General features: G+C 47.0%; 2 protein-coding genes across 20 annotated transcripts in view; one reads left to right on the plus strand and one right to left on the minus strand.

Annotated features, from left to right (window-relative positions):
• Positions 1-3171: 3171 nt before the first annotated feature.
• Positions 3172-13608, minus strand: Tex35 (testis expressed 35). Of its 16 annotated transcripts, none has more exons than XM_031386004.1 (9): positions 13460-13608; positions 12774-12824; positions 11749-11817; positions 9481-9537; positions 8800-8859; positions 4538-4602; positions 4177-4342; positions 3810-3853; positions 3172-3439 (listed from the first exon to the last, which is right to left on the minus strand). In XM_031386004.1, the coding sequence occupies exons 1-9, from the start codon at positions 13496-13498 to the stop codon at positions 3376-3378; spliced, it is 615 nt and encodes a 204-aa protein (XP_031241864.1). In that variant the 5' UTR covers positions 13499-13608; the 3' UTR covers positions 3172-3375. The 16 variants fall into 16 exon arrangements, with proteins under 16 accessions (XP_031241864.1, XP_031241875.1, XP_031241908.1 ...); XM_031386015.1 differs by having other exon boundaries at positions 3172-3436; positions 13460-13606; XM_031386048.1 differs by lacking the exon at positions 3810-3853 and adding an exon at positions 13311-13339 and having other exon boundaries at positions 13434-13594.
• A 373-nt stretch (positions 13609-13981) lies between these two features.
• The window catches only part of LOC116101998 (putative C-type lectin domain family 20 member A), a 24760-nt gene continuing 14445 nt past the window's right edge, over positions 13982-24296 (plus strand). For 3 of the 4 annotated variants that reach the window (XR_004122969.1, XM_031386149.1, XM_031386135.1), the window contains exons 1-3: positions 13982-14031; positions 19376-19524; positions 24122-24185. Coding sequence is in view for 1 of the 4 variants with exons in the window: in XM_031386135.1 (XP_031241995.1) it covers positions 19498-19524; positions 24122-24185 (91 nt within the window). In the remaining 3 variants the exon portion in view is untranslated. The remainder of the gene's footprint in view (positions 14032-19375; positions 19525-24121; positions 24186-24296) is intronic. The other variant, XM_031386159.1, reaches the window with a different exon arrangement.

Below are 24296 nucleotides of genomic sequence, written 5' to 3' on the forward strand. Positions count from 1 at the left end.
CTGGGCCCAGCCGCTCTGGGGGACTCAGCACTATGCAGCACTCCAGGTCTCCTGAATGTCTCACCCAGGGCACCAAGTAGACAGGTGAACAGATGGACTAAAGGAAATCTTGCTGGGCACCACCGACCGAGTGGTGCTGGCCAGGGATCCACCTGTGCTCCGTCTGTCAGAAAACTGAGAGGGGACAAGGACTCCTGTTGGGACTTTGGGCCAAAAAGAGATTTGGGGACACTGGTGGGACAATTTATTCCTAACTGTGTGGCGTGTGACAGGACAGGGAGGCTCTGGAGAGACAGGTGGATAGATGATGGGGGACAGGTCAGGGCTTGAATCCTGAGGCTTAAGGTCACCTGCCAGAGACTGTGATTTGAGATCACCGTTCAAGTTCATTCTTCTCTCTAGTAAAGTTAACGCTGGCTCCTCTCAGACAATTTTATATTCCAATTTTATATTTCTCGGCAGCCATCCGAGGAAGAATAAGCTAGCAGATGCATGTTAGTAAGCAGAGGGCTAGGGAAACATTTCCTAATTAATCCAGTTGTGATTATAGACGCTTGATTCACAGGGGAAGGTTGTTTTATTTTTTTAATGAAGAACAGGGCTTGGGGGGGGTTGCTATAGGGTCATGGGGTCTTTCTCTTTTGTTCCAGGTCAGCTTTCTTCCCTGCCATTAATTAATACAGACTTTAGACTAGAACCAGTCTGATTTCTTTCAGTGTTAATTTGAGTTTTAACTTCTGCCCTTCGGAAGACTGATGCTGAACAAATACCACATATTCACTCAGAGCAGGGTGTTCATTCTGGGGCCTCGGGGTTGAGAAAAACACTGTTTCAGCCCTCAGTATCCTAAGAAGGAAGAGAAGGAAGAGAAGCAGGTCCGTGAAAAACAGTGAAGGGTCATGGGGTAGAGCCTCGAGGTTATCCACAGTGCCGAAGCAGAGTGATGCTGCGGTTTAGATGTTCACCTGAAAGGTGCAGGTGAGGCCTTCCAAGTTGATTAGCTCTCCAATTACTGTGTAATAGGCAATAAACTGTCTAGAAGACAGAGCCCCTGTGAACAGAGTGGAGTGCTCTTATAAGAGACATTGGAGAGATTCTCATGAGTGAATGAGGCCAGCTTTATGCTGTATGGAGGACTTGAGCCCTTTCTGCACGTGACACAGTCAACTGATCTACATTCCCAGTTCGAGACCTGCTTCTCATATGGTCTGTTAGGGGGCTCTTGGCAGAAGGCTTCAGTCCCTTGCCAAAGGACAGCTTCAGTGTCCTCAAAGCATGACAACTGGCTTCCGAAGGCAGCAAGACAGAAGGAAGGAAACCGCTGGATCTCCAAAGTCACCTGCAATCTCTCTGCCTCGTCCTATTGATTAGCGACTACATCTAGTCTATCAGGGGTCGTCCTATTGATTAGTGACCGCACCTAGCCCACTAGGGGAGACAGATTCCTTTAGTGAAAGGTATCAATGGAGTGTGTGGGCCTTTTTTAAAGCCACCGCCCTCAAGAACAGCGCATCATTCCACAGTGTCATGGGTTTGGTTGTTTGGCAGGGGTTAGGGCCTGATATGTCACATTAGTAGACAGACTTGCCCTCCCAAACCACACAAGTTCTAGCCTTTGGTTCCTTTAGGTAGAAATGAGGAGCTGAGGTTGCTAAACACTTATACAGTGAGAACATTCTGGGTTATCCGCATGGGTCCAATGGGATCACGAGGCTCTTTAAGAGAGACACGAAGGGAGGTGAGGTGTGTTAGCATCATGCCACTTGAGACAGACCCCACCAGCTATAGCTGGCTTTGAGGATGGGAGGCAGGCACTGGCTAAGAAATGGAGGCAGCCACTAAGTATAGGAAAGACAAAGGAGGCTTCTCCAAAGGCTCTTTCCGGCAGTAACGTAAGTCCATAAGTTCGGGTGACACTTTGTTCTTGGCAGAGCCACACCCATTTCTTGTTGCTGTGTCATTCCAGTTGTGGTTACATTAACCAGGAGGAGGAGGAACAAGGACCAGGCTAGCCCTACTGTCTCCTGTTGCCTCATGCTTGGCTACCATGCTTTATTATGGATTTTTTTATTTATATATAATATATAGCATGTGTCATGTGATTACCATAGCCTCCTTTCAGACTACAAACTCCTTGGAACAACAAGACCCACATTGATTTGGCTTTTGTTTTAAAATGTACACCTGAGGCACCAAGCATGTTTGCATTACTCTGTTGTCTTTACAAAGCTAGCTGATTAACAAGCTGCCTACAAGAGGAAGCATCCAGCAAAGTAAAAAGATGGAAGGATTGGTGTGCAGTGGACACAGAGACCTGTCAAACCAAAGCCAAAGAGTGAGACCCGCCGTAGGATAAACATTAAATTACCGTGTTCTCATTCCAAGCTAGCAAGCGGTTTTATCTTTCCTTACTTAGGGACTTGAGGTGGGCACAGCTTGTTCGTTTGAGGCAGGACCTCATGGTGTAGCTCTAGCTCTAGAAATCACTCTATAGACCAGGCTGGCCTTGAACTCATAAAAATCCACCTACTTGGGTCTCCCACGTGATCCCAGAAAGCACTGCTGTGTCTAGCCCTTCTCCAATTTGTGAAGGTCTTTGAAAGGACACTGTTCCTTTGGAATATAGGGAGGAAGGGAGTGGAAGAGGGAGGTAGGGAAGAAGGAAGGAAGGAGGGAGGGAGAAAGGGAGGGAGGGAGAGAGGGAAAGAGAGGGAGGGAGGCAGAAAAAAAAAAGTCAAAGGGCATAAGTAGGTGAACCTCACCAGAACCCAAGAAGGACACCAAACTGCTCAGTGCTAACACCTCAGAGGGGAGCTCACAGTCCTGTCAACTTGAGGCTCAGAGGTTGTCTTTGTTGCCCATGACATCCAGAAACACTGCAGGGGCTGAGGTTGTGGGGATCAGTTTGCAGGGCAGCAGGTGAGTGTCTTGAGTCTAGACAGGCTGATGCTCTGTATTTTGGGGGTATCTTGGGGCTATGATCTAGAACTCTTTAGGGCCCAGTGGAATGGAGAGAGAGGCAAGCCTGAGATCATTCAGAATTGTTGCACTAGCCAACAGGGAGAAGAAGAGGATTTGGTGTTCGAAATATGCTGATTTAGAACAACAACAACAAAAAAGTGATGCTCCAGGCACGCAAATGTTGGGCAGGTGCTCAAAATGGTGACAGTCTTTTTTGCTTTAAATGAAAGACTCTTTAATCTCCAGGTGGAAGCCTGGGCAGGGGTGGGGGTTGGAGGGTGTTTAAGAGGGCAGAAAAACTCTGCTGTGCAGCTCACAGGAGGCAGGAGATGATGAAGAGCTGCTGCTGGGCTCCGTGGCTGTGCTAGGTTGGAAGCACGAACTCCATCTCGTTGAGGTTGAAGTACAGGTAAATCAGAAAGCAGCTCCAGGCGACAAATGTGAAAAAGGTGCCCAGGCAGGGTGTGAAGGTCTCCTGCTGGGTAGAAGAAATGTGGGGGACCTGGGGCCAGGCTGCGGCTGCGGCTAAGGGCATACCCTCCCCACCAAGCAAGCCTGTGGACAGCAACCTTAGGCTTGGCTACCCAAATCCTCTTTCCTGGTGCCACATCCTCTATGCCTGGGTGGCTATGCTGGGTGGCAGAATCCACTTACAGCCCCTATTCCCTATACAACCACAGATGGGCTTTGCTGCAATAGGAAGCTGAAGCATACTCCCTTTGGGATGATTGCGAGACACCCAACTGAGAGAAGGCACTTCTCATGTGGATCTACCTACCCCTGACTGCAGTTGGTCTATCACAAGACACCCAACTGAGAGAAGGCACTTCTCATGTGGATCTACCTACCCCCGACTGCAGTTGGTCTTTAGAGCACACAACAAACATTTCTCCTGCAGAGGACAGAAACGGCACAAGAAAGTTCATTTTTTTCCTGGTTCGAGTTGGCCAGCCTGCTGGGTACCTCAATCAGGCTTTGCTATAGGAAAGGACAGAGTAACTGAGAACTCGGGAGCAGGCACTTCCAAGGGTTGACTGCACAATCGTGGCTTAAGACTCACCAGAGCCTAGAAGGCGAGGCAACTACAGAAGCTTTCTAGACTAAGGGAGGCATCCCAAGGGCTGGCAATAGGATGAGGCAAGAGTTCTTGGGAAGTCAGGACAGGAGCAGCCCGGGGGCTCCAGAGCCAGTGCAGGTGGGCAGGAGTTCACTTACGCAGCAACTCTGACATGAATGGAAGGACTCCAGTGGTTTTGGTGGCACCACCATCTTGTCACATTGTGCTCCAACGGGTTCTTCCGTGGTCATGACCTGGGAGCCTTTGTCCATCTTTCCTATCTGCCCACATTTCTGCTGCTCCTTTGGTTGGTTTTGAAAGGGACTGGTGGGTTGGGAGGGGCAGAGATTTGGGGAGACTGTTTCTACCAGTGCACAGGGCATGGAAGATCTTGACTTCCAGCCACTGTGATGGCAGAAGCCAAGATAGTTCCTTGAGGAGTGCACTCTCTCTGAGACCCCTGTGCACTGACTGAGCAAGGTGAAGGGAGGGGCCTCTAGGGATGAGGAAGACACTTACAGCTTGTTGTTCTTCTGAATATTAATTAAAACATCCATCCTCTCATCCATATCGTGCTGCATCTCCTTCAAGAGAGAACCCAAGGCTAGAACCCATCCCTCTCCTGAAGAGCTTGGAGACCCCTCCTCCCTCCAAGCCACTTCTGCCTCAGACTTTAAGAATCCTCTCTAGCCTTGGCTGAGGTGGTGAATGGAGCATGCATGCATGCCCCTGACCGACACCTTCCACCCCCATTCCGTGATGAGACTGGAGCACAGGCAGAGGCATACCAGACTGGCCATGGCCACTAGGCCAGCCAGAGGCCAGGGGATGTTCTGTCCGACCCCAGGTATGAGGCTTTGAGTTGATGCCTCGGAGACAATGCAGCTAAGAAAACACATTGTGACCTCATAGACTCATTGACTTCAGTATTTAACACACACACACACACCCTTTGAGAACAACACAGTTGTAGTAGAAAGACCAAAAAACAAAACAAGCAAAGCCAAGCTAGAGGTGAATAGGTGGCTCAGTGGCTAAGAGAGCCCCCTGCAGAAGACCCAGGTTTAGCTCCTAGCACTCACACACTGCCTAGGACTCTCACTCCAGGGGAGCCAGTGCTTCTGGCCACCTTGTGCACTTGCCCCTCCCGGCCAACACACACACACACACACACACACACACACACACACACACGCACACACACACACACACACAGATTCACATGTATACACACTAATTTAAAATAATAAAAATAAACCATAAAAATGAAATAGAAGACAGTAGTTAAAACAAGGCAGCTCATTTATTATTCACTGACAACTAAGAAAGTAAAAATAACCTCTGGGAAAAGCCAGACAGAAATAACAATAGACAGGGAGAAACCCTAAAGGTGTAGAAGCTGTAACTGACATTCTTCATTGTGAACAGAACTGGTGTGGACTGGTTGTCATAAAATATGAATAAAAAATAATTTACTCCAAGTGAACGGTGATTCTAATGAAAAAAGACTCTGAACCGGTTTGATCTGGTGTAGGAAGGTGATGAAGCACTCACACTACAGGAGGTGGGCTGGGGGTGTCCTGAGGACAGCAGTGTGAGCATTTGTAAATGTTAACATACTTGGGAACAGCTTCAAAATCTCCTTCAGGTCAGACACACCCCTCAGGCCACGCCCCTCAGGCTGAGCACTCTCCAGCGCCCTTTACTCCTAACCCTAACCTCAAGCTCTCCTTCTGCTTCTAAATCAGCCCGAATCCTCACGGTGAATGTCCTTTTTTCCACAGCCTTTGTCCATCCTGGTGGAAACCCTGGCATTACCATGGACGCTCTTAAGACTTCACTATACCGACTCTGTCACCAAGAACCACCACATCTCCCTCCTTTGACTTCTCCCCTCTTCCCCGGGCCCCCTTCTCTGCCCCCCTCCCCCTCCCCCGTATCACTGCACTGCTCACTCGCTCTCTCGGGGAGGTTCCAGACCTTCCCCATCCGCTCGCATCCTTTTGACTTCTCCCGTCTTCCCCGGGCCTCCTTCTCCGTGTTCCCCCTCCCCCCCATCACTGCACTGCTCACTCGCTCGCTCGGGGTGGTTCCAGACCTTCCCCATCCGCTCGCATCCCCCAGGCTACCTTGCCAGCAGCTGCTGCCCTGTGTTCTTTAGGAATCTCCTGAGATGAGTCCCAGCGTTGCCAGCTGTTTCTAAAAGCCCATCATTGTTCACTGTGTGGCTATGCAGTTTTATTTTCCGGTTTCCCCAAGATGACCCTACCGTGGCTGGTCTCCCTGCAGACTGGGAAACACAGCCATCCCCGCTGCTGTGCCCAAGCTGTCCCCTGCCTGAAATAGCTTTCTTTGTGCCTTTCCATACCCAGAGTGGCCACTGAAAAAATGCTTATGGTGTTCGCATGTTAATAGAGAAATAGCACATGCCCTTTGCACAAACTGGATAAAACGGGAATATTTCAAAAAATGAACCTTCTCCTGTCCCCCTCAAGCCCTTTGCTTTTGGTATATTCCCAATCTTTTTCCTATATACTTACATTTTTACCTAGTTGAGATTAGCCTCTTAATCTTACTCATATTTCATGATAAGCATGCTTTATAAGCTTTACCTTTAATAGATCCTAACAGTAATGTATGGATAAACCATAATTCAATGATTCCTCTATTGTTGGAAATTGTGGTTATACCTGTTTGCTATTATCAATAATTCTGAAATGAACATACTTATGCTGACAGGTTTTAATATTGAATTAAACAGAATTGAATCAGTGGTGCCTATTTTTAATTATTCCATTCTTCAATAGATTAGTATTTTTATCAATAGTTTATTGTCAGAAATCCACACTTGGCTTATTTGAGTGTGACAGTTACATTACTTAGTCTTTTTAGGTGCTGTGTATGTGTGTGTGTGTGGGGGGGTAGTATGTGCACTTGTCCAGGGGCCTCCCCAGGGCAGACACATCAGATCCCCCTGGTGCAGGAGTTATGGACAGATGTGAGACACTCAGTGTGGGTGCTGGGAACCACATGAGACGTACTGCAAGAGCAGTGGGTTGATCCCTCAGCTGTCCCTCCTGCCCCAGCTACGTGATACTTAGTTGCATAGATCTGATCTCGTGGGAGCAAAACTGCTTGTGTGCTCTGTGTCTTTGTTCTGTTCCTGCTGGCTTGTCCATCCAAGCCCATTTCTCATTTATTTCTGGTTGTTTTGTATGAGATCTATATGTTATAGGTTAAAAACCATTTGTCCCTTACCACATTAAGGAAATCTATTTCCTCAACCTGTTCTTGAATCCTGTATATTTTTTTCCATCCTGATTCTTTAAAACATGTTTAAATAGGCAAATATAATCAATATTTTGCCATCTCACCCATTATATTTATAACTCTTCCTTACTGCTTTTTAGTTTTTAAATTTACTTTATAGGCCAGTTCAGCATACATTGCTAGTGGATTGGTTTTTCCTCATAGAGTCAAGCAATGTTTTTAAGTCATTACATATCCCTTCTCTTCTCACTGACATTTGAGAACCACCTTTTATCACAGAGCTGGATCCAGCTCAGTGGTCAAATGACTGACTGCCTAGCTTGTAGGACCCCAGGATCCAGTCCCATGAGCCACCAAAAACCAACAGCAACAACAACAAAAAACCTTTATCATACTTAAAACTTTATGGAAACTTGGTTCTCAGCCTTGAAGAACTTTAGGTTATTGCTGCTGGGACCTTACCCTCACAGATTCTGACCTGCTTGTTGTGAGGAGAGCTGGGGGGTTGGGGGCATTAAGACAGGACTGTCTGGCCTCGTCTCAATGTGCAGGCTGGCAGATGTGTTCATTTTTAAAAATGAAGAACCTGGTTTGCGTGGGAGACGACACATTTAGATCCTGTATGAAGAAGCCAAGTGTGGGAGGTGGGCCTGCAACCCCAGCACTAGGGGGTAAGGCAGGAGTGATCAAAAGCTGGAGGTCAGCATGTGCTACAAGGACTATCTTAATATGTATATGTTTATTTACATACACACATTCATAGACGCATATAGATACACACATGTACATTTTAAAATCATTTGTGGCACTTAAACGACTCCTCCTTGGAGAAATTTTGGTTCAGTTTTTGGTCTGTATGGAGTTTGGGTGTCTGGATGGCTCTAACGTGCTCCTGGGGGGGTCCTTAGGACCTCCATCCTAAGCTGCAAAGAAGCCATCCTAGAATTATGGATGCACATCCATTTCTCTGCTTATCATTACCCACCCTGATGACTCTGGATTTATCATTAACTTTAATTATCTGGTAAGCCTAGTGTCCTTTAGAAGTCTTGAAAAACACATGAGCCATTGGCCTTTGCCTGCCTGAACATCTCCATCAGGGATTCTCAAGGCTCTATGGGGGGAACTCATGCCCCATCTGAATGTTCACAACTGGGGCTCTTGCTGTACATCATTCTGAAACAGACTAACATTTGTAAACCATTGCTCCATGGTCCAAGTTATCCTTCTTATTTTCTGAGTCAAAAGGGCACTACACTAGGCCTTCGTTATATTTATATTAAGCTCCCAACATAATCATCAAGCCTTAAGGCTCACATTTTCTCTAAGGACTTCTCTCCTAACCCCCACGCTCACTCATTACTCCTACTTCTAAACCCCTAATTAACAGATAGTCTGTAACTTAGCATCCAGTTCTACCTAGTGGGTTACAGATACCTCAAGGGCAGGGGCCTGGCCTCTCTCCTATCGTTTCCCAGGTGATCCATGGAAGACATACAGTGAAAGCTTACCTTCATAATTTCCACAAACTCATGAAGTTTGTCGAAATCTTTGTCCATTATATCCTTTATCTAATGAGGAAGAAGAGCATGATTTAACAAGGCATAAAATGTGTTACTGAAGCCAGAGAACCTTCTGGGCATTTTAAGTAAAGGACAGCAGGGGGATATCAGGAAGAGATGACTAGTAGGCTATATAACCCACTTTCTTCTGAGAAGTCTATGAAGGGTCTGGTACAGCTACCACCAAGCCATTGCCGTCGTCAGCTTTGACAGGACTCCCTGTGGAGCTCAGACCACAGCTTGAATCCACACCTTCTTGCTTATGCCCTGTTCTCTCAGTAAGCTATTGGTGATTGTGTCATAGAAATAAGATGCTTAAAGAAGTTAGTTAATCAGCAACTGTCTCCAAATTCCTCGCCAGCCCCTCTTCACTCTTACTGCTGAATCAAGTTCTATCACGACCAACCTTTGAACACTAGGAGGAGTCCTTAATCAATTGAAAAGTGGACTTAGGCCCAGAAGAAGAAAGAGTGTTCTATCTGACCAGGGGTGAAACACTATGAGGACTGTGTGCGACTTAGGTTTTCTGCTTTTCCAGGAAAGTCCTGCTTGCCTTTCTACTCAGAGCTAGCGATTCCATTTGCCTCAAGGCTCTGCTTCTTTTCTCTGGCTGGAGCCTTATTCTGTTACCTGTTTTATCTCTTCCATTTTTTCTGTGAGTTCTTCTCTCACCTCCCTGAGTTCGTTCTGGGGAAATAAATGTGAGAGACACACGTTGAAGTCAACAAGGGCAGGTCCTTGGTGCACTACAAAACAGAGGAAAGGATTGTGGAAGCCCTGCAGAGGAGACACACTGAAGAGCTTTGGCAGGCTTGCCTAAAGCACCCAGCCTAAACCTAGAAATAGCAGACAAATTGTGGCAGGATATTTGATCATCACACTGTGAAACTGGAGACTGTGTTATTTACTGAAAAAACAGGTTTCTAGTTGTGGTGTGGCTCAGCCCTTAGCATATACCTTTAATCCCTCTGGCTGAAATACAGATGCACCCTTAGTACACACCTTTAATCCCAAACAATGAAGGTAAAGATAGTCTATAGAAGGAAGCATAGTGATAGCTAATTGAGTGGCAGACGAAGTGATGAATCGGAGAAAGATTTGACAGAATAGGATATGCCCAACTCTCAGGAGAAGAGAGGAAAGGGAAGCTACTTAGGGGAACAAGGCAGAGAGAAAAAAGGAGGCAGGTTTACAGGGACAGTGATAGAGAGATGGGTCACAAAGAGAGAACAGTTACACACAGGTAAAGACAGAATGAGCTAGAGAATGAGAAGGAGCCAAAAGATTAGGACAGATTGCTAGAGCTAGTTTGAGGCCAAGCAGAGCAATTCAGGAGAGGCTGAGAGAGAGAAGCCAGATTGAATCAGTTGGCTTGGAGAGGAAGAGTTTGAGCCAGGACAGCTGAGTTGAACCAGCCTGCCAATAGGAAAGAGTAATCATATTTAGCATAAGTCTCAGAGTCTGAGAACATTCTAGGCCTTGATAAAATTGTATGGAGGCTAGAAGCTTCCAGGACTAGGCCTAGGTTAACAGACTAAAGCAGTAAGCCTCAGAGATGACATATCAGGAGAATAAAAGTTATCTTTTATTACAACAAATAGAAAGGGTCCCTCAGTTAAATAAAGCTTCATAATTGTTGGATTCCAGGAAGATAGTCACCAAAAGGGCAATTCACAGTGAGGAGACAGTGGGGCTGGAGACGTCTTAGCGATGAAGAATGCTTGCTGCTCTATCAGAGGGCCTGTGTTCCATTCCCAACACCTACATCTAGAGGCTTATCACTATTTGTAACTCCAACTTTACACTGGCAAAACATGCATGCATATACACGCACACACACAAACACACACACACACACATGAGAGAGAGAGAGGGACTAGAGTTATTTTGTTGTTAATGAGACAGCTAGTAACAGCAAAATAAAGGCTTTGTTAATGACTTAATTTGGATAATTACACACGAAAATGTGTTAGAGAACATGCTTGACTTTAGAAAGTATACATTAAAAATTTAGGAAAACTTAAATCCCAAATGGTTCAGAAAATGTACCGTGTCATTAGTTTTGGGTATCCATGGAGGATTAGCCAATCCATCAGTACTCTCTGTGATGAAGGCCAAGGGAAGAGCGAGTGTAGGAAAGGGAGGTAGATACAGTCAGATACCCACCCACTATCCAGAACGAGGAAGACTGAAGTGCCATAGCAGTTCCTTGGTATCTGAGAGGAACTGGCTTTAGGAATCCTGCAGATATCCAAATCTGCCAATGCTGACATCCCCTCCCTCCTGGACACACCCTCCCATACGCTTTAAATCATTCCTGAATCATTCAAATATACAATGCAAGTAAATGCTATGTAAATGATTGTTATACAGTCTAGTTTAGAACGTGATGGAAAAATATCTGTAATGTTTTATCAAATATTTTAAATCACAGGTTGGTTGAATTAAAGGCATGGAGGGCTCTGTGTGTGTGTGTGTTTCTGTGTATATGTATGTGTAGAAAGGAAGACAGAAACAGAATAGAGTTATCACAAACTGGGTAAAATGTGTACTAGATTTCACTATGCCATTCTTTGCTCTAGGTAATTCAAATAGTTTCAAACTAACATGTTTAAAATGTAAGCCCTGAGCCGGTCGGTGGTGGCACACACCTTTAATCCCAGCACTTGGGAGGCAGAGGCAGGCGGATTTCTGAGTTCGAGGCCAGCCTGGTCTACAGAGTGAGTTCCAGGACAGCCAGAGCTATACAGAGAAACCCTGTCTTGAAAAACCAAAAAAAAAAAAAAAGTAAGCCCTGGAGTGAGTGAAGTGGCAGGTACCAGCACTCAGAAGTCAGCTGGCTGGCCACCCCCTCACCACTCTGATCTGTCCCTAAGCCACAGGGGCCCAAACACCGACCTTCAGCTTCTTCGTCATCCCTCTTTTGATGAGTAGCCTTTCTTGTTTAAATCCTTTCCAATCACATATCTGGGGATGGAAACAGAAACACAGAAGCCCTGGAAACTGAATGTGGGTGGAATTACAGAGGCTAGAGAGACCACTCTGAATCCTGTGCCTCTCTGGAGACAGGACACAAAGAAAATCTGGTGGCCTATGCAGAAGGCCCCGGCAACCCTTTCTGTGTGTTCTGCTCCTCCTTTGGCTCAGTGGGCCTCAACTCTTCTTGCCCTTCCTGCTCCCCAGCACAATTAAGCTTCTTCCTACCTCAGATTGCTGCTTCCCTAAATCTAGAAGGTGCTTTCTCAGCCTCTGCTTTGACAGCATCTAGTCCTCCTGTACTTGCTTCAGGGGAGTGTGGACTCCCTCCCCTTGCCAGGAGACCAAGGACTGCAGATGCCACCTGTGGAGCGAATCCCTGACTGCCACAGATCAAAGACTGCTGACAACTATCTCACCTCTGTCGAAATTGCCTTTGAAGTTCCTTCCTCAGGTCTCTTGTTTATGTTAGGTGCTTTGACTATTGCTGGTTTTGGTTTTCCTTTATGGTTTCAGGGTTTTGCCTTACAATATAGACCCAGTTTCCCCAAATAAAGACACACCTTGATAAAGCTTACTTGGTGTCCTTTCTCTTGTGTCTCTCCCACCCGCTTATTTCAACAGGTTCTCAATAGATCTCCAGTCCGAGAGCACCCACGGAGTGTGGGCCCGCTGGCTGGTCCCCCACAGGGGAGGCCTTTTCCCAATCAATCACTTTGTCTAAAGCAAACTACTCCTATCTCCTAATAGTCGTTCTCAGTGTCAGAGGCAGCGCAGCCTCATTGGTTGCCGGGGTAAAGAATTATGAAGACAAGGAACTTATCTCTTTTATGTACCCCAGCATGTAAGATAGGCTTTGGCCACCAAGAATAGAAGCTGGCCCTGTCTTCAATGACCTCTCCCTGAATCTAAGACCTGGCTGCTAGCATAAATTCAAAACAGCTTACTTGTGTCAGCTCTGGCTTTGGTTCCATGCAAATGGCCCTGTAGTTCTTTTTCTGCAGAGAGAAGAGGCCACAGTTGGCCACAATCAGGATTGGGGGAAGGCCCCCTAGTAGCCAACTCTGTGATCTGCACTAGAGTACAGGCTCACACTGTCCCAGCATGCTGTCTGCTTCTGGCCTCTGAACCTGGTCTTGTTATCTGTTTCTAATGAGCATGCGTGTACCTATCCAGCAGATAGAGAAAGAGCTTTTGAACAACTTTTAGGAGAGCCCCAGAGGTTGTTTCAAGAGACTGACCTGGGTTCTAATCTCAGCTGTCCACTCTTTTAAGACCAATGTGGGCATCTTAGTGCCAGGGCCTCCATTTCCTCATCTATAAAGTGGGCCTAATCTGTCAAGGTTGAGTTTTAGATCCACCAGTTAGACACAGGCCTTGGCGGGGACCTGGACTGTGAGCAGCCACGAAGAGCGGTGGATCTTACACGGGAGCAGTGTGGGCCTCTTTCCTTCCCACCCTAAGGCCAGGAGCCAGTTTCACACCTATTCCAGGCAAGAGGCTGCTTTGTGCCCTGAACAAAGAAAGAAAGTTGGAAGGCTCACAGGATGGCTTCCAGTAGCCTCTCTGTCCTGCCTCCATTCAGCAAGAGCCCACAGAGGCCCTACCGTGTCTAGCAACAGTCTTCCTTTACCAGGTTAGTTTTCTTCAGTTCTGTCTTCTTGGCTAACATGATGGAAGGGCCAGGTGTTCTTCAACTTCCCAACCTCCCCACAACAGTCCCTTGGGACCAGGCCACCGACCTATGTAACTTAAAGGCTTAGGCAAGGGTAGGTTGACCACCTCTTTGTGTACAGAACAGCTGAGGTCACAATGCCAGGATTTGTATGCTGGCCTAGAGTGTTGCCAGCTTTGGCTCTGTCTGCTGTTGCCTCTGAGACCAAAGGCTCTTACCAAGTTCCAAAGCCAAAAGGCCTTAAGCCTAGGGATGCTGAGGACCTCAGCCAGCCATTTAGAAGCACACACACACTGTGATGGTGTATATGCTTGGCCCAGGGAGTGGCACTATTAGGAGGCGTGGCCTTGTTGGAGTAGGTGTGTCACTGTGGGCCTGGGCTTAAGACCCTCATCCTAGCTGCCTGGAAATCAGTCTTCCATTAGCAGCCTTCAGATGAAGATGTAGAACTCTCAGCTCCGCCTGCACCATGCCTGCCTGGATGCTGCCATGCTCCCGCCTTGATGATAATGGACTGAACCTCTGAACCTGTAAGTCAGCCCCAATTAAATGTTGTCCTTTATAAGACTTGCCTTGGTCATGGTGTCTGCTCACAACAGTAAAACCCTAAGACACACACCTTGGGTGAAGTCAAGTTTTGGTTCCTGATGCAGGAGGCCTCACTTGCTGGCCAGGAGAAGCTGTTGCACAAGGCTGTCTTCCTCTTGGCACCCAATTCTTCACTCCTATAACCCACACGTCCACCTTTACTCTGTCTCTTCTCTTGATTCTTTTTTCATGTCAGAAGAGGGTTAGAAGAAATTGAATAGTGCTTCAGACAGGAAGACTGTGTGTGTGTGTGTGAAACACAGAGGGTGACTGTGGTTTGTGTTGAACACGGAGAATTGGAGGCACATGTGGCATCTCTTGGGCCCTCACATGACTCAGAATCTGGGTTGGGGAACTTGATTTCTCTTCCTCACTAGGGATTCCATTTTCTCGCCTCAAGGGTTACAGTGGGCACAGAGAAGCCAGCCTGAGCATTCTGAGGGCAGGTAGCCCACCAGTACATGAAGTAACCCAGGATATGTGTGAATTATGCACCACCCCGGATACCACTCACCACATTGACTCTTCTCCTTTCATGCAGCTGCTAGGTCCTCCCAGGGTCAACTTCCTCCAGAAGCACCTACAGCCATGTTAGATACATCTTCCAAGGGGGTGACTCCTACTGACAGCCTTGGAGCTCACTCACTTCCAACCAAAGGAGAATGGTGTGCTTCATGCTGACCCAGGCAAGGAGAGGGAGTATGGGCTGAGCAGTCTGGGCCTCATTTCCCCCCAAAATGAATCACAGATCAGCTGAAGAGTTTCCAGGCCTGTAGTCATGGCTATCTCTTTTTCCTTTGGCTTGAGAGCATCAGAGAACTGAGAGTAAAGATCCCTTGGCTCTGCAGGGCAGACATTACATGAGCTACCTTCTAGCCAAGCACGCACACATATGGGCAATACCAGACTGTAATCAGAGGAGTAGATAGAAAACCATCACTCTGAGTGAATGGGAACCTGCTTTATAGAGTAAAAAACAAGCCACACACACACACACACACATACACACACACACACACACACACACACACACACACATACTGCTGTGTTTTCTCATGGTGCACCCAAACACATCATTATTGTTACTGGTTTGTCCTTGAAGAATGAATCAACTGTGTGAAGATATCTTTTATCATCTATACTTTGATTTAGTATGCAACTTCTGATCTTTCCTATAAATAGTTTATCTATTGTTAAGATAAACTTTTTCTGCTTACATTGTTTCTGCAGAAAAAAAATACTCTATCTGCTGTTTATTTGAACTATTTAAGAAATAAGTATGGCGTACACAGATCATTGTAAATCCCCAGCTATTTCTGTGCACTTGAGGAGGGGTGAAAACTCACAGCCAAGGTGTCCTGTGAGGATTGCTGGCTATTCGCGTTTGTGTATCCACCAGGCCGAGGAGGTTTGCCAGGTCTTCCAGGTCTCAGGGGAACCATTACTGCTCCACCGCCAACCACAACAGCTGATGGTGCAGGGTAACACAGAGCCACCAGAGCTTGCCCTGCCAAGTGTGACTCCTGGGGCCTCCTGACTTAATGCTCTGTCTTTGGACAGGATCCAAGGAGAATATGGCATTTATTTCTGTCCTCCTTCTTTCAGGCTCCTTCCTGGAAGCTCACCATTGCTGTCCCTGTCCCTACTTCTTTTTAACCCTCGACACTTTGGAATTCCCATTTGTCTCTGAAATAACAAACATGAGTGGCACCACGCAATCTTTGGACTAGGCTTTAAGGGACTGTCTCACGTGGTGTTCACTGAAGATGCCAGGTGGAAGGATGCCATGCTTTGTCCTGGTAGCAACCCTGCTTACCTTTCACAGTCACATTCATGTCCGTCCTGGGGCTGAAACTTAATTGAGAGGCCATAGCTGACTACAAAGGAGATGTGGTCAAGCTTCCCTTAAGAAAGAGGGAAGAAACCGAGTGGGGTGGCTCATGCCTGTAATCCCATCACTTGGCAAGTGGCACAAAGATTGTCACGAGTTCAATGCCTGTCTGAGACATAAGGTGGGACTTCTATTAACAGCAGCATTCAATCCTCGAGGGACGAGAGAGGCTTTTAAGACTAAAGATACTAAAGCTGGAGAGAGCTATTTGAAGCACTTGTTGCTCTTACAGAAGACCCTGGTTCAATTCCTAGTACCTACATGATGGCTCACAACCATCTATAACTTCATTCTTAGGGTACTCTCTTCTGGCCTCTGGGATATGGCATGCATGTGATACTCAGACCAGCACACAGGCAAAATATCCATATATTGCTCTCTCTATATAGATATAGTTTTATTTATATATTTACATACTTATTTTATATATTTAAATATGAATTTTATTTTTATATATTTAAATATAATCAACATATTTATGTAACTATAAACATATACATATTTTTATATAATATATATTAAAAAGACTAAGGAAGCTAATGAACTTTATTAAGCCGAAGAAGCCTAAGGTTACCAAAATATGAATCCATGCTCCCCTGAGGTTATATAAATAATGCTGAGGAATAAGAGAATCCTGAGAGGTGTCTGCTAGCTTAGCAAAGATCTCCATGGGTACAGCTTTTGTGCCACCCCTCATGTTAAAATCGACTTTTCAGTATGCAGCTGTTGTTAAGTTACCCATGTACCTATAAATACGCTCTTGCCTGTGCTCCTGTTAGTGCTGCAGTGAACTCCCTGTCTCACTAAGCTAGACTTGGGTAGACGTGTTCTTGATTTGTCATTGATCGATGCCTTGTCTGAGGCAAGACCACGTTTGTTCATGTCTCCACAACTGGTGCCTAAACAGAAGCAGGTATAAGTCTGTCAGGAGTGACTGCATTGTCTCTGCCATTGGATGACAGGGTGAGCAATGGGAATGTGTTCCTGTGAGGGGCGGAATTCACAAGGACAATCCTGGGGTGGCTACCTTCTCCCATGGGTGATAGTATGTTATGTCTCTTTGCTATGGTGACAGTTGCATGCCCCCTGCTATGGGGTGATAAGACATATAACCAAGGCTTGCCATCTAAGAGTAGAGTGTCCCTGGGGAGAACCCCAAGTCGGCCCGTCTTCCTCTATATGCGTTGGCCTGCCTCTGTGGTGGGTGGGTCTGTCATGTGAGTACAGATTCCCCTAAAGTAGCCAGGTTAAAGGATGTATTTGAATGTATGAAAGTAGCCCATAAAGGATGAGACTGTAAGCAGACCGTGGCAGCCGTTGTGGGGTCTTTGCTCTGGGTGATACATACAAGCAAGACCCTTAGTCTCCCAGAAAGAATTTGGAATGCAAAGGACAAATTATAATGAGAAATAGGTGTACACATGCCATGCTCCACACTAGTCTCTGATTTGGCAGGAAAAGTAGGAAGAAAAAGAGAGTTTGAGCTGGGATGAGAAGTTTTACTATTTCTTATAGCCAGTGGGAGCCAAAGGGGAACACACATTAGATCTGTTCTAGAGAGGAGTCATTCCTAGAAAAACTGACTGCTGGCTGGCTTCCTGTCCATCAGTTTGGACACTGACTTTCACTTCTGAATTATCCTATTATCTAGAACATTCTATCACTAAGGTCCTTAGCACCTTAGGGTGAGTGGGTCTGAAGGATTCCAGAAGGCATGAGGCATATTCTCGTGGCAGGGGTTCTAGGGCTTGTGCTGGGCTGGAGAACATCTTTTTTTGTTTTGTTTTTTATTAGATATTTTCTTTATTTACATGTCATATGATTTCTCCTTTCCCAGTTTCCCCTCCAAAAACCAACCAAACAAACAAACAAACAAAAACAACAAGAACAAACCCCTGTTGCCTCCCCTCTCCCCATGCCTGCCACCCCACCCTCTCCCACTTACTGACCCTGGCATTCCCCTACACTGGGGCAAGGGCCTCACCTCCCATTGATGATCGACTTTGCAATCCCCTACCATACACATGCTGCCAGAACAATCAGTCCCACCATGAGAACATCTTTCTTAAAGTCATGGCAGTAATGAAGGGTAAGGAGGTGGTAGAGACCAGAGTCACAAGAGCCGAGTTAACATTTACAGGTGACTAGAGTCAGAGGAGCCAATGTCAAGTTCTGAATGTCACTGTAGAGAGGGCCAAAAGAGGAAGGAGAAGACAGACAGACAGACAGACAGACAGACAGACACACACACACACACACACACACACACACACACACACACACACACACACAGAGAGTGGGTGGGTGCGTTCCAGCACAGGTGCTGTCAACCAGAAGTTTCTCCAGGTGACAGAGCTGTGGATAGGAGACTCTGCATACAAATAATTAGGTGTTCCTGACCAAACTTGCTCCTTATCGCACGGTTGAGCTCTATGCAGGCTGGAGACTCTTTCCTTCTCCTGGCAGCAGTAGAACACTCACAAAGAGGTTGTCTGGCTTTCTGGAGTTTGAATGCGATAGACTCCAGATTTCTTTTGTACTTAATGCTAAGCTGTGTTACTGCTAGGTCTGTGGTTCAGACCTAACAGAGCCCAAAATCACACACCCAAATTCACTTTGATGAGCTGAAGATGAATTGGGCAACTGCTAGGCTCCCAGTCCTACCATGAAGAAACTTCCTTGATGCTGGGGTGCATGGAGAGCAGGTGTCAGCTCTCCCCATCAGCTGCGTTGGAGTCAGCTCCTCTCTAATGTAGCGTCGGAGTCAGCTCCTCTCTAATGTAGCTCTGACAGGTGCTGGAAGTCTTGCCTTGGCTGTTGCCCTCCCAGCAGGCAAACCGGCCAAGGATGGGTACTTGTATGCACCTGCTAATTGTAGATCTTTGTTAAGTCCTGTACCTGTTGGACCCATGAGGACATATCCTATGGAAATGCTATAGACTTCTATTTAGTAACTGTCATGGTTTCACTTAGGTTTCTATGATTAAAAAAACATCCAGTCCAAAGACAGATTTGAGTGAGAATGGCCCCCACAGGCTCATATGCTTGGTCCCCAGTTGGTCCAACTGTTTGGGAAGGATTAGGAGGTGTGGCCTTGTTGGAAGAAGTGTCTCATTGGAGGTGGGCTTGATGGTTTCAAAAGCTCACCCCATTCCCTCTGCCTCTCCTTCCCTGTATTTGCTGCCTCAACATGTAAGCTCTCAGTTACTCCTCTAGCATTCTGCTTGCCTGCCTGATGCCTGCTTCCTTCCATGATGGGCATGAGCCTCCAAATTAGATGCTTTTTAAAAAAAAGTTTCCTTGGCTATGGCACTTTATCATATCAGTAGAACAGTAATTAAGACAAAGAACAACATGGGGGAGGAGGAAAGGGTTTATTTGGCTGATAATTCCAGGTCACAGATCATCATCGAGGGAACTCAAAGCAGAAACCTGAAAGTAGTCTCGATTGGTATTCCACACAGCATTACTTCCACCAGGAAACTCATTTCACAGCCAAAGAAGTTCAGCAGGAACTATGGAGGATGTTTTTGCTGGACAGCAGGTAGGTTTATATGTTAGTTTTCTCTTTTCTTTCTTTTTTTTCTTTTTCTTTCTTTTTTTTTTGGTTTTTCGAGACAGGGTCTCTTTATGTAGCCCTGGCTGTCCTGGAACTCACTCTGTAGACCAGGCTGGCCTTGAACTCAGAAATCTGCCTGCTTCTGCCTCCCATGTGCTGGGGTTAATAGTTTTCTTATATAGTTCAGAACCACCTGCCTAAGGGATGGTGCTACCCACAGTGGGCTATACTCTGCTATATCAATGAACAATCAAGACAAGCCCTGATGGGCATGCCTACAGGCTAATTTAGGATAGTGACAATCCATAGATTCTTAGGTTTGTCACTTCAAAATGAGTGGCCATTCAAAGAAGAGGATCTAGTGCCTTTCTATTTAAGCCTTCACTGAGCAGGTCATTTTTTTCTGGCTTGAAGACAGGACAGCCTTCTCCACACCCTGTGTGTTCATCCTAGAGTACATTTTACCAGCAGCCCTGTTTTAAACACTGAGCCTGTCCTAGAGTCTTTCCCCTACTTTCCCCCACTCTTCCCCTATGTAGCAGACAGATTCCTGGACCATGTGATAAATGAGAGAACCCTCTGGGGCTCTGAGCTCCAACTTGAAGCTGAGGAAAAAGGTGGCATGAGAGACATGACTCATCTGGTGACTGAGTGGAAGCAAAGTCAAGTGAAAGATCCTGCAACTGACTCAGATGCCAGGTCACAAGTGCCATGGCCAGGAGTGACAGGACTGGGGAAGAGAAGAGCCGTGCTCCAGGAGTCAGGAGAGACAGGCCCAGGGAAGAAGGGCAGACAGAGCAGAGAGGTCCATGAAAGACAACTCTGATTGAGTCTAACACCAGGGCAGGCCGTACTCATCAGCCAGATCTCCCACATACAAATGTTAGTTATTTTTACCTAAGTACTAGTTAGGTGCAAAGGATGCTGTTTGTTATACCCCCTTCCAGCACACAGAGTGCCTAGCTTGTCCCAGCACATGTGTTGCACACCAGATCAATCCTCTGTCTCCTCCACCTCTCCAAGTATACCAACCATTCTCTGGCCTTGTCATTGAAACAGCAGTTAGGACTGGACTTAAGTCTACATATCCCCTGAGCTTTACGTGTGCTAAACTGGCTTCACTAGGTTTGAATCTCTATAGATAACACATTCTATTCTCAGTGGTCCTGCGGGTTCCTGGTGCAGAAGTAATGGAATATTCATACATAGAACAATCCCGGACTTCACCCACATGTCTCTCTCAGACCTCAGTACTCAGAGAACTGGAAAGAGGGAAGCTATACATGGAGGGAAGTCAGCAGTGCCCCTGACATCAGAGAGACTCCTCTTGGGCTCTGTCTTGATGACTGCCCCTTCTGTGCCTTCCTGCTCCCTACTGAAACCCTCTGCTCTGTCTACCCTTCCTCCCTTAGCCTGTCTCTCTTGCCTCCTGGGGTACCGCACTTCTCTTCCCCAGTCTTCTTGTTCCTGGCCTTCGCCACAGTTCCATAAGCAGTGATAACTGCTGGGGAAGAAGCTGTCTGCAGGTTTTGAAGGCAGCTCCAGGGTTATGCTTTTGTAAGTTGTCACCCATGCTGGGGTGAACTTTCCTAGTGATGTAGTTGCCTTTGAGTAACACAGGATAAAGTAGAGAACCTCAAATAGACACACCGTTGCCCTAAGCTAGACCTATCCTGTGTAGAATGATTCCTTGGTCCGTTGTCAGTGTCCCGTATTGGGTAAACAGCTGTTCCCATCTCTCCAGAAAAAGTCACACAACATTCATTCTTTAAGAGGACAATTCTGGTTTTCCAGATTCCTTTGATGAGGCCCCAGGCACAGCTACATCCTGTTACCCTACTTCTGAGCTCTTCCTCACATATCCGCTCAAGGCTGTGAACCCCAGCATTGAGCCTCAGCCTCTTTCGGCTGTGGCCATAGGCCAGCCTCTTTCATGTCTGTCCTTCTACTGATTGTACAATGTGGCTAACACACATTTGAGACTAGGCCGCGGCGTAGGGTTTCTTTTTGGAAGAGGGGCGTGGCTAAGACACAGCTGGACACACTGGGATGTCCCTGTTAAGGAGTGACTTTCACCTGCCCCTAAGGAAGGAACGAGGCCTGGATTCTTGAGTGCTTTCCTGGTTGGCCCTGCAAGTCTTTTTGCTGATGGACTCTGGCATCTAAGACTGAGTAGTAGGGTAGGTGAGTGTTCTGTAAACTGGGCACAGTCCCTGTTCTCAAGAGCATGGGTCTAAAGGAAAGAGAAGGCATGTTGAATTGTCACTTGATGCCCCTGGGACCTTATACCCTCACTTCACTTCTCTCTGTGCATGAGAAGCCTGGTGCTTAGCAGTGTTCTTCACCGAAGACACTTCGATCAGAAGCCTTTGTGAAGAGCAAAGTGTTAGAGCAAGTGTTTTCCAGACCACGATGGTCAAGCTTTCCTCTCAAGAGTGGTCCAGAGATATCTTGATACGAGCTGTTTCTACCACTGAGGCCATCACTGGTGGAACACACGAAGGCACAACATCATTGCTCAAGCTTTGACAATCTGCATTGTACTTTATTTTTACTCATTAAACCAGTTCATGTATGCTGCTGCTTCTACAAAAGTGGAGGGGGGTTGGGCGAAAGGAGTCTTCTAGGCTGGGTTGGGGATAATAAGGGTGAGATGGGATGGGGGGTGAGAGAGAGAGAGAGAGAGAGAGAGAGAGGTATCTTGGGGATAATAATGGTGGGGTGGGACAGACAGAATACAAGCAAGCTGCTTTTGTTTTCCAGAGCAAGTTCCTCAGTCTCCGGGCTGTGCTGTATTGGGATCCAGATCTTAGACTTGGGGTGGGATGGGGCTCTGATGCGACCTGTGTGGAGCTTGTGGGGGGGCATCATCCCATGTCATGCTTTCCGGTGACCTACACTCGAATCGCTGTTCTGTTCTGCCCTATGGTGCTCTGATCAAGCTATTTCAGAGGCACAGCCATCTTTCCCATACCAAGGGGACAAAGAGATGATAATGGACTCTCTGGTATGGTAGTTGTGAGATGGGCAGTGAAGTGGTGACTTTAACTCTTCTTCCTTTGTCCCCTCTTTCCCTTGTCCTCTATGTTGCTAGCCCTCCTGAACCCGAGGACACCAAGCATCTATTAATCTGGCACTCTGTTGTCCTACTCCTCTCTTCCAGTGGCAGCCAGCCCCAAGGATGGGCTCCCACTCACCCCTCTGCTTCTTAGTGGTAGGGCCCATAGTGCTTCTGCAAAGTTTAGGAAAAGCGTGCTTCTGGCTCTATTCAGGCTGTGTCTTGGCAAACAGCAGGCACTCAGTATTTGCTTAGTAAAAATCCGTCAATTTGGATAGGAAAGAGAAGAGAGTGAAGTGAATACACTAGGGACAGCCTTTACAGAAGGTCACTCACTCCAGAAGCTTCTACTGGGCAACCATCATGCTGTCTGTATGGCTGTTACTTTCCATCTGCACAACAGGTGAGACCCCCACCTGGGCCCAGAGGAGGGTGCTCTGCTCCATGCACCCCCCAAAGGCTCTCAGATTTCTAGGTTGGTTGGCAGAAAAAGTGGAAAGATATAAGTGAGTTTCAGCCATCATTCCAAGGTTGGGGAGTGAGGTGCCCTTTCCCACGCCCACAAGTTTCTATTGCACAGAACTACTGTAGCCAAAGCAGAATGTCCAGAGGGAACTGTGGAGAGGCACCATGAGGGTCTTTGAGGTGGGCAGGTTCTCTGAGGAGAGGAGTGGGTTGGGTGGGAAGGAACAGTACAGGAAGAGGTCACTCAGGTCCCTAGCAGCCAGATTCAGATCTACGTCAGCTGACTAGTGCAGGCACATTACATGGGCTGGGTTTACTTCTTGGGCTGAGGCCTGGGCCAAGCATGGCAGTGATATATGATCCTCTTAGAAGGCACCCTCACTGAGCCCAGAACAATGAGAGCAGCAGGTTGGCCCCCCACTTAACACCCCCCCACCAAGCACAAAAGTGTGGAGCACCCCAGGTGGAAGCTAGGTGAGTCATTGGTCCTGCAGAAATTATTGGTCCTGGACCCAAGTGGCAGAAGACACAGTTAGAAGTGGAGACTTCCAGAAAGCTTTTGTTGCTATTGTTGACAACACTTGCTGTGAGATTAGATTCCAGGGACTAAAGTGGGAGGGTCCATTTGAGACAGGACCCCATAAAATGAGGGTCCTGGCTCAGGGATAGGAAAGAGGGTTCTACAGAGCCCCAGGCTGCTTGTGCGTTTCAAGGGGCTGATGGGTTTTTCAAACTGTTGGTTGTGATCCATTAGCTCCTAAAGCTAATTTAGTGGGCCACAGCAAGAGCTTTAAAAAAGTTTAGATAAAGTAGCATTTAAAAAAAAATCAAAGTGAATCACATATACTACCAATATGAATAGAAAAAAGTACTTCCCTCCTTCATTCTCGGGCAAAGGGATGTTCCAGCTGTACTCAGTGACAGGAAGCATCAGCAACCCTGGTGGGTGCTAGAACTTCACCCCTGGCGAGTGCCTGTCAGTCCCTGCTCCGGCTTGCACACTTGGCCCTCAGTATCTAGTCTGGTATCTGGGCTCAAGGCTAGTTTTCTGTGTTCTAGGGTCCCCGAGACCTCAACAGCAAGCCCCTCATTCCCCTCTACTCTGCAGGGTGGAGAGCCATGGGTAAGCCCTCTGTTGTTAGGAGCCGGGAAGCAGCTGGCGGCAGGGAGGGAAGGAAGGGGTGAATAAGGGGTGTTAGGGCATGGGAGGGATTCCTGGAGGGAAGGAAGGGGT

This window comes from Mastomys coucha, unplaced genomic scaffold, assembly GCF_008632895.1.
Source record: "Mastomys coucha isolate ucsf_1 unplaced genomic scaffold, UCSF_Mcou_1 pScaffold1, whole genome shotgun sequence".
Taxonomy (NCBI): Eukaryota; Metazoa; Chordata; class Mammalia; order Rodentia; family Muridae; genus Mastomys; species Mastomys coucha.